Raw genomic sequence first — 15,953 nt, forward strand, 5'->3', positions numbered from 1 at the left:
GACGGGTTAGATCGCCAGCTAAAAAACAGCTAAATACATATTATTTATTTTTTACGCGATGCTCTTACTCTTCCGACTCTCCCCGTCATTTGTCAATACGTTCGCTTTTCATTGCCGTCATCGCCATCAATTACCGTTGTTCCCGTCATCGCCGCTTATTTAGAGAATTTCCCTTAAACCCACCCAATTTTCAGTAAAATTTCCCAAAATATCACATAGTTCCTACTCATGAGTAATATTTTCCGTAATTTCCGCATTTTAATACAATTTCTTGTACCTACACATTCAAGTGTATATTTCCCGTTGCTCTCGCCTTCTAGTACAATTTCCCGTACATACACAATAAAATGCCCATTTCCCCCATCTTAGAGCAATTTCCCGTCATTCCCACTTTGTGTGAAATTCCCCGCTATTAAGTGAAATTTCCCCTACATACACTCTAAAATGCATATTTTCCCTATCTTGGAGCAATTTTCCCTCTTTCCCGCATTTCGTAACATTCTCCCGCTTTAAATTTCCCCGTTTCCCGCATTTTAGGGCCCTGAATGTATAGGCCCTAATATGTATTTTAGAGTATGTGTGGGTTAAATTTTCACTCAAGGACGAAAGCAACGGCAAGTTTATACAGTGCTCCCAAGTATGTTCATCAAGATGGCGCACAACCTGAACCAAGTATGTGTACCAGGTTAAAGCTCAAGTTGTGCGCCATTTTGTTGCAAATACTTCCGAAGTGCCGTTTATTCTTAAGTGTGCATGTACGTAGTAATCGTACTATAATACATATTTCCTTTATCTTCGAGCGATTTTCCGTCATTCCCGCTTTCTGTAACATTTTCCCGCTTGTTATTAACTTTTCCCGTCATTCCCGTTTCCCGCATTTTAGGGCCCTAAAATGCGGGAACTGCGGGAACGACGGGAAATGCACTAAAAAGCGGGAACTGCGGGAACGACGGGAATTTGTCAATTTGAAATTGCGGGAACTACGGGAAATTTCACAAAAGACGGGAATGACGGGTATTTGCTTTAGGGTATGGGAAATGTGTATTTTAGACTTTAGAGTATGTGTGGGGTAAATATGCATTGAATAGCAAAAGCAACGGCAAGTTTATAGGGCGCTCTCAAAGTATGTGCAACAAGATGACGCACAACCTGAACATAGTATGTATACCAGGTTAGAGTTCAAGTTGTGCGTCATCTTGTTGCACATACTTCCGGAGTGCCGTTTATACTTGAGTGTGCATGTACGGGGTAATTGTACTAACATACATATTATCCGAATCCGAATATTATTAGTCTATTAATCTTTTAGTGAAATTTCCGTATCCACACAACCCAAGCGTATATTTCCCATTGCTTCCGTTTTCTAGTGCAATTTCTTCTAAACATACTCTGAAATGAGTATTTCCCGTACTTTAACGCGATTTGCCGTCGTTCCCGCATTTCAGATAAATTTTCACGTACATACACCCCCAAGCGTATATACACCATTGCTTTCGCTTTCTAGAACAATTTCCCCTAAACATACTCCAAAATGAATATTTCCCGTACCTTAAAGCGATTTCCCGTCATTCCCGCTTTTTGTGAAATTTCCCGCTTTTTAGTGAAATTTCCCGTAGTTCCCGTCATTCCCGTAGTTCCCGCATTTTAGTTTTTGCAATTTCCCGTCGTTCCCGCAGTTCCCGCATTTTAGTGCATTTCCCGTAGTTCCCGTCGTTCCCGTTTCCCGCATTTTAGGGTTGCCCCAAAAAGACGGGAGATATCACTGACGGAGAGAGACTTGTCTGGGCAGGCAACCGCCTTCGTGTAGGTAGAGTCTGTAGACTCTTTCAATTAGTTTGTAATTAAGTGTGCGCGGCCACACTGTCAACAATGGAAAATTACATCGCAAAATAATCATCGAAAAGAGGACACAAAACTATTTTTGGGGGGTCAAGGGTCGACTAAACATCAATTCACTTTAAGGTGAACTTTGTCGATTCTTTCCAGCCTACATGTAGTACAGTAGTAGGCCTTGCCTTGGGTATTTTCTGCGATTCTGTCAGTCATAATTTCGTGTTTTGCTGCTAGCTTCACAGAGGTCTATATTCATATTCAGTCAAATTGTATTGTGATATGTTTTCTAAAATAGAATTTTCATATGCAAATATTTATCCACGGAAAGATAGCCTGTGAATAATCCTGTGGCGAAGCACGTTCGTTTTAGATGCATGATCTCGCTAGTTTCATGTTGTGGGATGGACTAAAAGTAGGCACTTAGAAATTAGGCACTTGATTAGGCAAATTATAACAATTAATTATTCTTAAATACTACTACTATACTCAAGTGCATTCGTTGGATATTTACCTGGGCTAATTCAGGAATTAGTGTGACTTATATTTTTATTTCTTGGTCTTATATTGGTGATAATTCACAACTTTCTTTATTTTCGAAGGGCCTAAACAAGTGCCTAGCATATGTGGTGACAGAGCGCGAGCGACCCCTCTAATACTACGTTATAAATATTATCATTGGGTTTACTTGTTGCACTTTGCGTGTTCAACATTTAATTTGACAAATTTTAATTAATTCATTATCATTTTGAAAGTTATTACGCCCATTTTTCTTTTTTTCCGAATTGCCTAAATAGGGTCTAAAAAAGTGCCTAATTTGCAAGTGCCTACTTTTAGTCCGTCCCGGTGTGTGTCTTACGGTAGTCTTGCAGTCTTTGGTCTGGACTTTTGTAAAGTTTTCACTCCAATTTGTTAATAAGTTCGCGTAGGCTGCAGGTGTTGTGATTCGGATTTTTTTTGGTTCAAATTAGTGACACCATGAGCTTGTGCTGCTTTTCATAACTAACACAGTAACAGCACAACCTGACAACTGCGCTTTCGGCCTACCGTACGTACCGGCAGACCGTGACAGTGAGACCGGTACAGATCTGAGTCTAGATTGGGTTTGTCAGTGTATGCTTCTGATACATACCGTATTTATCCACTTCTTCCTTTTAGTTTTCAGCCTATTAGTGACTTCAATCGTCTCATCATCTGTCGGAAGAAATTTGGATGGACATATCAAAAAATTGTTATGCTACGCCCACTAGAAGTACGTTAGGTATGAAACTACACAAGACCCATTGGGTACTTCTAGTGGGCATAGCATAACAAATTTTTGATATGTCCATCCTAGCCCCCAACTGACTACGCCATCCAAAAATTACGTCACTACGACATCACAATCACGTCATAGAGCTTGCCAAATATACGTACAATCGCCCGAAATGGTATACGATCTGCAGATTGGCTTCGTACACTAGCACTGGTATTTCTGTGTTAAACAAGATACATTTGTATACTTCAGATTTTTATTTAACATATTGAATTTGTAAAACATAAAGATATAGACTAAAAAATGAAAGAAGGCAAAAATATAAGAATAATAGAATGGCATGACATGGATAAAAAGAGATTTTACTGCTATGGACTGATGCTGGGCGTTTCTATGAGGACTTTAATTTATCCAATGAATCTAGTTAAAACTAGGTTACAAGTGAGTGTTTTTGTTTTATAAATATCTTTACTGCTTTACTAAATGATACATAAAAGATAGGGACACCCACGATGGTGGTGCCTCACTCTGTTTACTTGTTACTGCGGTATTGTCAGGTGCCTTCATATGTTTTTAGTTATAATTTTCTACACAGCTATGGTGAAGGATCTGTCTAGAATTTTGTCGTCATTTTACTCGTTTCTGGGTTTATCCGTCAATAGTCTTATGAATCATATTCTAGACCAGTGTAACAGTGTTCTTAAACTTTTTACTGTTTTACCAATTGGTATACCTTTTCACTTCTTATTTTTTTGCATCACCCACAAATAATAAAGGTTATTTGATAATATAAAGTAGAAAGAAGTTGTTTGATAAAGTCGTTACAGAAGTCTCACTCTGGTACCTCGCAAAATTCGGGGAAAATCAAACACTGTACTTGCGAATTCTAATGTCAACTGTTTACCGCATCCGTTTCAAAACTGTCTGTAATGTAGAGTATATTCGACCGAGACCATAGCTGCAAACCCTCGTATATCATTTGTGTTTTGTATACCCAGGATCTGACTTTGTATGCACTTGGGTATACAGTATACACATTTATATAGCACTGTACCAGACTACAATATGTTCAATCTATTTTTTCCAGGCTCAGGAAGGTACATCAGCATATCGTGGCACATATGATGCTATTTCAAAGATTGGAAAACATGAAGGTTTTCGTGGATTTTACAGAGGTTTCCCAATCAGTTTGGTACAGGTGAGATTGTGTAGCCTTTGTAAATTATTAGGCATAATAGGGATGTAGAAAATATAAATCATGACACATTCTTCAACATTCATAGCCGGAAGATCATCCATTGATCCCCACCTCACTCAGCGTGTAAAATTTGGTAGACAATGTCGTATTCCAAATAATAGTAGCCCCTTACACATTGTCAGATACCAGTGGCTGCTTGTATAGAGCCTTGTTTAGAGCAAAGGCACAAATAGTGTCGTATAAAAAATTGCGAAGGCAAAACTAACTACCATATATACTCGACGATAGGTCGCACTATTAGTTTTGTGTTGAAAAAGTTTAACTTAAGATGTGACTCGCACATAAGTCGCACTGAAAATCTATAGATTTAAAAGGCCCTTTCCCTGGCTTTTTTGCATAGATAACTTCCTATTTTTTTTTTGTATGGCCTAATAAGCAGACCCCAGAAAATTAGGTCGAGAACGTAGGTCCTGAAAATGGGCTTATTAGCCAGAAAATAGGGTACCTGCAATAGCCGAAAACTTTCAATTTTGTGCCGAGGTAGTGGCGATTTCCACTTATGTTGAGCGGATTGGTCGCACCTATATATTTTTTTTTAAATATAAGGAAAAAATTGTGACATATCTGCGAGTATGTACAGTACCTTCATTTGCTCTATGCATTTGCGCAAGTGGATCTGTGTGCTCATAACACAAGGATTCTGTAGCGAAGGTCTTGCTGCACACTTTGTGTTAGTGTGTAGCGACCCTCTTTAATTAAAATTGAATAGTGATCTTGCTATAGCATCCTTGCGTTATACGCTTACGGATCCACTTGTGCAAAAGCATAGAGCAAAGAAAAGTAGTTAGTTCACAGAACCCCAACTGATAGCAGAATTATTTGTTGCAATATTAATACCTTTTTGTTACATGTTTATATTATGTTTTGGTAATCACGTTTTCAGATTTAAATTGCCTTTTTATATAAACTAAAAAACAATCTACAGGTGTTTGCAGGACAATTGTACATCACAACATATGAAACAACCAAGCAAACTATATTCAATGGTCAATCAATTCTAGTGCAACATTTACTTGGAGGTTTTATGGCATCAACTGTATCACAAACTATTATGGTTCCAGTTGATATTGTATCACAACATCAGCAAATCAGTACAGCTCGTGCTAAGTTACATATGACAGCAAGTGTGGATCAGAGTGCAGCTATGTCTGGGTATGTGGGAGTAGTTATGGAAATGAGTGCATATGTATATATATTATATATGTATTTATTAACTTCCAAGTTTCCATTTCATTACATCAGGTATTTATAGCACAATTATAGGCTTTTCTGTTGATCACTGGAATTCAAAAATTTACGCAGTGGTGGTAGATTATATCCAGGTCTCGTTTAAGTTTATTATCAATATGTCTGATGATGATGAGTATGGATTGATTACCTCCAGGTCAACGTGATGCCGATTATGGTATTGCCATTAATCTCTATATGACACTTACTAAGTAGCCTATGTGTGGAAACTGTTCATTGTCACCTATGGCAAAGGCAAACCTGAAGTTTGAAATGGATTTTAGCTTGTGCAGGTTTTTGCAATTTGTTTTTTAAGATTCTTATTTTTACCATAGGATTGCTGGAAAAAATGGCAAAGTTGCGTCTGGAATTATGGGACGATCAGTGCTTGGCCAAGCATATCATATTTCACGACATCTGTTAAGAACAGAAGGACTTTCAGGACTTTATAGAGGATATGCAGTATCACTTTGTACTTATGGATTGAACAGTGGTTTTTATTGGGGATTTTATTATATGTACTCTGAACTCTTAGAGAGTTTTTTACCTGAACAAAAAGGGAGATTGCTTGAAGCATTGCGAATATCAGCTTCAGGAATTCTTGGATCTGCCACTGCGATAATTCTCACAAATCCTTTGGATGTAGTCAGAACAAGATATCAACTTCAGGTACTTTTTATTGTAAGAATCATCAGGATAGTGATTTTTGTTCATTGGATATGCCTATTAAAACACATGAACAAGATACCAATTTGACAAAGTAATTTTGATCTAGAAACCGTCTTTGAGACTGCATTCTGTATCTGGTCCCTATTCTAAGTCCAAGTTTGCCCGATAACAACCATAGGTATGAGAAAATCAGTCATATGGGGTGAATGAAATGCCTTATTCTTCCCTCCTTTAAATTGAAAAATACATCTTTACCTGAATTTAATGTTTTTTTCACACCTTAACTCTGAACTAGGCCCTTGAAAAGCGGCTACTGATTTTGATGAAAATACACGAACGATTCTCATTCTGCATTGCTTAATGAATTTATTCCACCTGGGCCTTCTGTTGGTCCTGAGATTTTTAACCCGTGGGCCCAACATGGCAGGTAAATAAATGATCAAAACATAATACCATACCCTCTACCAACAAAACTATTCTTATTTTGAATAAATTTTCAGGTGAGGGCAGGCACGGAAATTCAAAGTGCTTTCACAACATTCAAAACACTGTTAAATACAGAAGGTTATAAAGGACTAACTAAAGGAATGACTGCCAGAATTGTACAATCATCCTTCAGTTCATGGATTTTAATTCTTGGTTATGAATATGTGAAGAAAATGAGTTTAAGACAGGACAAAGCTGTTCTCTCAGAGGAAGAAATGGTCGAAACTATGGTCGCATTTTCCAAATCATAGTATCAACTCTTCTGAAACCAATAACACCAAGAAATGTCACACACGCTGATATGGCAGAACGAGTAAATGTGAGAAGGAAATCCTGAACTATTTTTTACGAAATAAGCTTTGATCAGCTTATATTGCTAAAGAACTAGCATTGTGCCTCCAATATGAAATGTATTTGTTGCTGTTTAAATAACCAATGCATTTTTCAGAGGTATCATGTTATGTAAAACAGCATTGCTTTTTGATACTACTTGTGAACTTACATCTACCAATTGACCACGGCTTGTGGCCTGGAGCCATGAGGCTGTGACATTTTGATGGACCTACTCCTAATCATACAATTATTTTTTAGACATTAACAATTTTCTGATGCATAATATCATTTTTCCTTCAAAACATTTTTTTATAAATTTCAATTTATAATATTAATTTAGGAGTTTCAGGTTGAATTTATACTTATAAAAAATTAAATTTTAAATATTCGAAACCCCTATCCCTACGTCATAGTTTCGTTAGCAGTCGAGCTCCAAAACCGCCGCCTTGATTTTGAACAACCTCCTCATCCCTGCTTATAATTGATCGAACATCTTTCTGATTGCTTTTTATCAAGGAGGCTCTTATCGAAGGTGAGATTTTATCACACAATGCAATTGCTCTCCTATACGGTTTCTCAGGTTGCAGCAGTTGTTTATTATTAAATTGGAAAGTTTGTCAATTTATTTTTTGAGTGATTTTCAAAAATGAACATTGTTTGCACTGTGATTGTGGTTCTTATTATATATTATCTATATTTAAATTTTCAATTCCACCTTGAAGAAGGTTTTGATAATTAATTTCATTATCGGCTGTCAGCCTTTACTGTTCGAAATAAATAAAATTTATTTGTTTTATAACACATTCATGTGGCAATGGATTGGGAACTGCTGCAGATTCGTGGAACCCTGTTTTCGCCCATGTCTTGTTATTATGGCAGGCTTTTGAACGATTTATGGTAATCTCATTCCTTCGATGCTGAATGTATCCAGAAAAGTTCAATTCTTTGGGTTTTCTTATATGGCATGGAATCAGTGGCTTGTCAAACTTTCCTGCTGCCACCCATTTCTACCTAATTTCAAAAATAATTTGGGGGATAAACAAATTGTTGTTATACATGAGAATAGGAAGGTATATATAATGGCTACCTGGGCCCCCTCTCTAGACATGCCACTGCATGGAATCTCCAGTGACTGAGACAATCAACCTGGTTGATGATTATCACTACTGCCGTGCAAAGTTGCATAAGCTTGCTTTACCAGATAAAATTTGATTGCAGAGACGGTAGCACGTAAGTCGACCATTATATTACCATTCCACAACTAATTTGCCATATACCACCGCTTGAACAATCTAATTTTTGCGTTGACCACTAGTCAAATGTTTCAAAATTTACTTTTTTGATTGGGACGCGTGTGGCTCATCGTGCTAAGCGTTAGGAATACGCTCACCACCGCACCTCTGATTCGCAGGTAGGAATGGGGATAGTCATGTGCGAGAGCATTGCTGGGCACCACGCCACCGTAGGGTGGTTCACGTAACCGTTCGTCGGTTACGGCTTCCTCCAACATCAAGTCCGAAAAACAAACAACTAATCCCATACCTGACTTGGAAACCGGGCGAGAGGCCCTTGTTCGCCGTATATGGTTAAGCAATGTTATCCTCACCTCCGGGATATGTCAATCTTATTGTGATTCACCGGAATTGTCCATGTTAGTGGTTTACTAATGCGGCAGCCCTTTTAACATAAGTGTGAAAATACCCTAAATATTCATGATCGGATTCTGAACATGCTGGGACAACATGCTGATTGACCATAAACTTCAATTAATTTTGTTTATTTATAAAATTAGTGATTGAAAATAGGTAAAAATTGAATATACAAATGTTGGGATTCGAGCTTCCATCTCTTCTGTAAGCCACATGAAAAGCCGCATCCCAGATGTGTATTTAGGCAGAAAATCAGTAAAAAAAGTCATGAATAAAAAAAAATATACGTGCTTGAAAAATAATTTCTCGAATGGTAGTTTGTGAGCACTCATATCATCTAAACATATTCACCAAGTTCAGCATTGAACTCCATTAACATCTGCCATAATTCACTGAAAGTAGGTCTTTTATCAGAGGAGTAATGCCAGCACCTTGCCATAATTGCATACAGGTGATCGGGGCAATTGATTGGTTGACTGAGGCGAAATCCATCTCGCAGATAAACAGACATTTCAAAGTCATCAATATCATTGTAAGGCATGGCTGCTAAGGATTGTAACTCCCACAGCAGTACACCAAAAGACCACACATCACTAGCAGTGGAATAAATTTTGTGCACGAGACTCTCCATAGCTAACCATCGTACTGGTCTATTTTCATTGTCACCTAAGCAACAGTAATCTGCAGGAAACAAATCTCTAGAAAGAGCGTTGTCACTTATTTTTACTTTGAGATTTGAATCGATGACACAATTTCTTGTGGCAAGGTCTTTATGCACAAGGCCCCTCTTTGCAAGATATCTCATGCCACAAGCAACTTCAATGCCCATCCCAACCAGGTCCTGAGTGGAAGCTTGCTCAAAACTTCTATGACCAGAAGACAGAGTTCCACAACTGTTCACATCATTGAACTTGATATCCCGTAAATATCGTTTGAGATTCCCACCTTTAGTGTATGGGAATATGACCAGAGGGGGCTCTGGTCCATCAAGAACAACATTTTTAATTGTGAGAAGATTATTGTGCTGCATACCCCTAAGAAGTGAGCTTTCGAATAAAAGAAATCTGGTTTGTTCCTCAGATGCTGCTTTGGTTACAGTCTTGATAAGCACCGGTACGTTCTTCTCCAAGTAACCCCTGTATATACGTGAAAATGTTCCCTCTTGGAGCATTTCTTCGAGTACAACATCAGACTTAGGAACAGCAATAGCAGATAATTTGGCTCTTATGTCGACAACATCAGTTCCTAAGTCATTGATAATTGGAGTGAAATGCATCCAGCTTGCGTTAGATCCCGGGGCTGGTCGTGGTGCAGTTTCATTATTTGGTAGATCTGGCCTCAAGAATTGGTTGTTATGATGCATGTTAGCTGACACATGGTTCATTGAATATGTCCCCGCCTCTGCTTTACGCTGTCGCCTATGCCAGATTCTTACTATAATAACTGCCATTATGATGATAAATGTGACAACTGATATCGATATATAAAAAGCTTTTGTACTCTGAGAATTGCTGTGGGTGGGGTCATATGACTTTGGCTGATTTCCATTATTTGTGTCACCGTCTTCATTACTTTTCTCTGGGGCATTTGAGTTATCATTACTTGGATTTATATTTTCAGCGACTGGAACATTTTGTTTGAATTTTGAACATTTTTTCAAACGCTTCAGCTCTACTTTGGTTGTTTCTGCTGGGTTGTCGTAAAGTCTAAACACTAATGAAATAAGAACAACAGTTTCTCCATCCTCCAATCCAGTACATTTTAAGTTAACTGAAAACGGTGCAGCATAATTAGGAAGTTTACCATTGTTTTTAATAGTCGCATTTGGAGCATGCATTGGACTTTTCAATTGCTTTTCTTCCTTATCAGAATGCATTGGTGACGAAAATTTCAAGTCATACAAAACACTTGTGTCAGGATCAGTCGCCTTCCACATAAAGTTGAGAGTATCTTTATCTTCTTGCACATGAGCCATGAAAGATATGGCATTCTGGTTGATAATCCCATTGCGGATATAATATAACTCCATTCCATCAGCTCCAAATAAGTCTTCAACTTCCGTTACGGGGAGATACAAATTAATATTCGCCTGGGCCAACAAACAAAATATTGAAAAGTAATACAGCAGAATAACGGGTGGCTGATACCTGCCCATTTTGTTCTGGAAAAGCAAAGTAAAAAGTTACAATTTTAGAGGCAATAAAAATGTACAAGAAAGCGAAGACCAAACCTTAAATCAGAAATAACACCACAAAGTTATTACATCATTTCAAATTCTTTTGCTCAAAGCAATGACAGTTATAGGAAAAGATAGTATTTTAATCAATGTATTGTTCCCTATCCTATTCGAAACATTCATGCATACAGATAAATTAAGGATCATAATATACATTTAAACATCTGATATTCTTATCATAGAGGATGATAGAAAAGTTATGTAATAGATTAATGATGTACGGTAATTTATTTGAGATACTGATGTTAGAAGCATGGTAATAATGATTGATTGTAACGTATATAAAGATAAAATCTAGAATATCTGTTTTCTTTCTAAACAAAAAAGGTTTTGTTATTACCATATTTTATAATATATACTATATTGTATAATATGGTATTTTTTACTTTTTTTCAACCCATAAAACTTATTTTCCAATACAGAAGGAAGAAAACAGATATCCTAGATTTGAAAATATTTCTATACAAAAAATATTGATAATATTTCTATTGTCATATAATATTTTCTAACAGAAATTTTTATTTATAAGCTAAAGGATACTAAACTGATTGGTACAAATGATAAGCTCAAAACAACTGAGGTGTAGTTGCTCTCTTTATAGAACTCTATATTAAATGTTTGTTTTGTCACTTACTGATCAAGAGCAATCTCATCCAAAAAGAAAGAATAACATATTGTTCAATGGACTATTGGGAGTACTCCCGTAGTGTGTGTACCAGGTTAGGGTTAGGCCATAATTTTATTCTGATTTTCCCTATTTATGTTATATTACGAGTTCGGGGACTGGCTGTGTTAGACAACTGAATACACCCCCTGCCCACAGGCTTCAGTCTCATTACACAAACTGATGTAAAATAAGCGAACAAAATTAGTTACCTCCATATTGGTACACACACTTCTGCAGCGTCCTACTGGAATATGATTCAGTTCAATTCATTCCAAAGCAGACCAGATGTATGAACACATAGGACAATTCGTTTGTCCCAATCTTTCAAAATTAATTATCAATACTGTGTAAGCTGGTAGACATGGGATTTAAACTCGAATTTCACTTGATATGCCACCATAATTAAATTTAACAGTTTAACCACCCCGCACAGTAATCTCATGAGTTAATTTTAAAATGTTTCTTAAGACAAATTTATTAAGAAGATTATGCATTCTTTCTTAGATATAAGCACTGAGGCGTTAAAGATTTCCAATAATTTTTGTTGTTCCTGGAGCATATCCATGCTCTGTCCAATATTTAATTTTTTGTTTTATTTTTTCTGAAGCTTCATCTTTGCTGAAAATTTCGACAGTGTCTGCTAAAATATATGTCGCTAGATAAGTTTTAACAATTCGAGATTCGTTTTCATCTACTAATTTTGCTAATCTAACTTGGTGAAGTTTTCCAATAACTTGAATATTCATATCTTTCTTTATTGTTGAAAGCATTTGCATAGCTTCATGTGACTTATTGTTTGCTTTAACTTGTACTGTTAGATATAAATACGTTCCCATGTACATCTTGATACCTTTGGTTTTAGTACAATATCCTCTCTCAACTTTTCCAGCAAAAATTACCCTATTGACATGTTCACTTCTGTGTTGAGGTTCAGTCATTCCATCATTTTGTACATCAGTGTTTGTTGAATATAATTTAGAAATTGAAGCAAAATGTCTTCGTACATTTTTACTTGCTTTCTGTGCTATGTCTCTAGAAATTCTCAGAGTAATCATTCTGCAGTGTAGAAGCACTTATATAATATTGAAAGATAAATATCTCGGTCTACATAGCTGGTATAGAAATACAAATAAAATAGTGAAAAAAGTAATCCATTCACAGATTCATTAGATATTTGAGAGCAACCAAATACTGAAATAAGAGAACACTAGAACATTATTACATTTCGAACAACACTTAGCTATTTTAACAGAACACTAGAACATTACTGCATTATTGCATTTCAAACAACACTTGGCTATTTTAACAAGGAGCTAAGCACAAAAAAAAAGTGTAACCCAATCTACTGAACTATAGAATTCTGGTATTGCAACTGTAGATTCACATTAAATGTTATGGTAATTAGGTATTGGTAAGCTTCATTTTTGGGGTCTGGTATAGTTTAGTACCACATGCACTTCTAGTTGGCCTGGCTCAACAATTTTTGCATATGTCAATCCTAACCCCCACCTGACTACGTCACCGAAAAATTACGTCATTTGGACGTCACAGTGGCGTAATAAGACCAACCAAAGTATGCGGATGGTCGTCCAATACGCACATACAATCACCCGAAATCGAGCAAGCTATTTCTCTCGTTTTTTCGTCACAACGATCACCATAGGAGAGAGATCGTCGGCGTTAGCGAGTTCGTTATCGGCGGTGCAGACGCCATTTCGGGCGATTGTAATTATACTTTGGCAAGCCATATGACGTGATGGTGACGTAATTTTTGGATGGCATAGTCAGGTGGGGGTTAGGAATACCATATGCAAAATTCGTTACGCTACACCCACTGGAAGTACTTGTGGTACTAAACTATACTAGACCCCATTTTTGTGCTCAAATGTTGAGAGAGAAGCCGCAGATTTTTTTTCAAATTTATTTAAAAATGCGCGCTTTAGCTCATTGTTCATGAACCTTATTGAACATATAACAAGATCTTCATAAAAATCAACAATCAGATTATAAACCATAAACAATTATTATGGACTGATGGTTAGGGAAACTGGGTCTAGTCTGCTAGTGTAATATAGTAGGTACCACAAGTACGGAAGTAGGCTACTTCTAGTGGGCTTGGAATGATCATTTTTGCATATGTTATTCAGTTATCCTTAACCCCTACCTGACTACTTCATCCAAAACCTCACTATCTATGACTTAATTGGAAAATAATAATTATTTGTCAGCTTGTAACCCTGTATCCTCCTGTCAGATTTACAGTCTGACAGTGGAACACTTTTATAACATGAATAAATAAAAATAGAGATAAATCTAATGAGTTTTGCGATTGTCTATAAATTAGTAAGTTTTTTTTATTTTTATTTTTTTTAAACGCTCACAAATGTGTTAAATGTGATACAGTAATAATCATAGAAATAATGGGAAAAAAAAATTTTACAATCATTATTATTCCAAACTGTAATCCATAATATCCGACGTAGTTTCCATTTTTCAGTATTCCAATGTTCAATAATCCATATATAATCCGTAATACTGTAATATCAATTCAGTGATATCAAGATGTTTACAAGTTAATAATACATTAGTTAAGCATTATTTGTTATACATAAAAATAGAAAAAAAAAACAATATTAGCAACTATACATTTACTCAAAATATAATCACAGACAGTTGGTTAAAAATTCTAATTCCTTTATGAAATTTGGTAATTTTCGAACTTTTTCTATATTTCTCCGACATGTTATTGAAGTTTGTATCTGTTTTATGACTGTTTGAACGTTAGGTATCTTTTTTTGAAATATAACAGCATTTCTTTCTAACCAGATCTTATATCTTGTTATTGATATAAGTAATACTATAATGTTTTCATGAAAATCTGAAAAAAATACAAAAATATATTGCAGTACAGCAGTGATTCCCAGCCTCCAATGACTAGTGACTTCCTTCCGGATACTTTTGGCACTCATGCCCCCACTGCTTATCATTCCAGTGGTATTTCTGTATTTCAGTATTTACAGTTGCAATACCAGCATTCTAGAGATTGATTGCCTCTTATAGTGTTATTGTGATTGATAGATTCCAGATCCGTATATGTTCAAACAATTCATATTCCCATATTTAACAAAGTGAAAACACTCTGTGGAATAACCTTCAATCAATCATTTTATTTCGTTTATTTGACATGTAAGAACACAAAAAGTAAACAGACAAAACAAAATGCAGAGATACCTGGAAGGCGAGCGTAACTTGAAGTAAAGTTAAAAAACGTACACGTAGGGATGGGCAATATAGAATACCTAATCCGGAGGATTCGAATCCAACAGGATCTGATAACAGGATTCGGTTTCCGCCTCTCCGGCGCCATTCATCAATTTTTGTATTTCGGGTTTCTAATTTATCAATTAAAGATGGGCGCTTTTTCTCGCGTGAAATCTCTCTCGTTTAATTAAACTTGCGTCTGCTCACAAAGAACCCGTAAAATCGGTTAACAGTCAGTTAACAGTTAACAATCGGAGTCCCTCGCGACTCCGGTCACGCAAAAACATGATTAGTACTGTAATTTATTCATTGTGTCACTTTATGTTTGAACGTGTTTTTTTGTGATGACAAAATAAACGATTGATTGATTGATTGACATCAACACTGTAATTGTAATCTCAATCGGCGTATTCTGGACAAGAAGTCGTCGAAGTACACCTCACGGCGAAGACTCGTTATTGCACTATTTTTGCTTTTTCCTGCTTTGTTATCTAGCTAGGGTATAATAATTATTTGTCCTGATTAACTGGCGATATTCCGATAATCTAATTGCAACAATATTTAATTTATCAACAATAATAATTTTTTTACACCATTTTCCGAAATACAAAGTTATATGGCAAAACACGACAATCTGTTACATTTAAATTTCACTTTCAAAAGATTACATATTTTTCGGTCCGTTTGTATCGTTAAAGAAAGACGCACGTTTGATCGAGTGTCTGTAGTATTTTAGTCGCGGATAAATTTAAAAAATGATGGCGCATCTGGCGAAGATAGTTACCTACGTATTGAGTGTGAGTACGGCCAAGTCTTGGTAGATAATGATATTTAGCGATAATAATAGAAAATAAATTCGTCTTCAGATGTTATTACCTAATAACTAATTATGAAATCGTGTTTACGGGAACTTTGTTTTTCAAGTCTTGCTCGCACAGAATAAAAAGTTGATTTAACTGATAGTGGGTAAATTTAATATTTTACAACGGCCGCATAAGTTGCAGTGGCCATACGATGGACCTGCATTTAATTAATTCTCAGCGGATGTGTTTTAGTGCACTAGGCACTTTAGTACACTGGGC

At 36.3% G+C, this 15,953-nt stretch overlaps 2 protein-coding genes across 2 annotated transcripts; one reads left to right on the forward strand and one right to left on the reverse strand.

The window, feature by feature from the left end:
* Positions 1-3,331: 3,331 nt before the first annotated feature.
* On the forward strand, positions 3,332-7,861 carry LOC120346292 (solute carrier family 25 member 44-like). The gene is made up of 5 exons (XM_039415997.2): positions 3,332-3,526; positions 4,173-4,283; positions 5,269-5,495; positions 5,906-6,239; positions 6,740-7,861. Exons 1-5 carry the CDS (start codon positions 3,389-3,391, stop codon positions 6,974-6,976), a joined length of 1,047 nt encoding a protein of 348 aa, XP_039271931.2. The 5' UTR covers positions 3,332-3,388; the 3' UTR covers positions 6,977-7,861.
* Positions 7,862-8,821: 960 nt separating this feature from the next.
* Positions 8,822-12,708, reverse strand: LOC120345573 (tyrosine-protein kinase RYK-like). The gene is made up of 2 exons (XM_039415064.2): positions 11,820-12,708; positions 8,822-10,868 (listed from the first exon to the last, which is right to left on the reverse strand). The coding sequence occupies exons 1-2, from the start codon at positions 11,823-11,825 to the stop codon at positions 9,045-9,047; spliced, it is 1,830 nt and encodes a 609-aa protein (XP_039270998.2). The 5' UTR covers positions 11,826-12,708; the 3' UTR covers positions 8,822-9,044.
* Positions 12,709-15,953: the final 3,245 nt, after the last annotated feature.

The sequence above is a fragment of the Styela clava genome, chromosome 8 (genome assembly GCF_964204865.1).
Source record: "Styela clava chromosome 8, kaStyClav1.hap1.2, whole genome shotgun sequence".
In the NCBI taxonomy this organism is placed as follows: domain Eukaryota; kingdom Metazoa; phylum Chordata; class Ascidiacea; order Stolidobranchia; family Styelidae; genus Styela; species Styela clava.

Coding starts and splice junctions, on each gene's coding strand:
- LOC120346292 (XM_039415997.2), top strand. CDS start 3,389: ATGAAAGAAGGCAAAAATATAAGAATAATAGAATGGCATGACATGGAT. Junction 3,527..4,172: donor TAGTTAAAACTAGGTTACAA/GTGAGTGTTTTT, acceptor TATTTTTTCCAG/GCTCAGGAAGGTACATCAGC. Junction 6,240..6,739: donor GAACAAGATATCAACTTCAG/GTACTTTTTATT, acceptor ATAAATTTTCAG/GTGAGGGCAGGCACGGAAAT.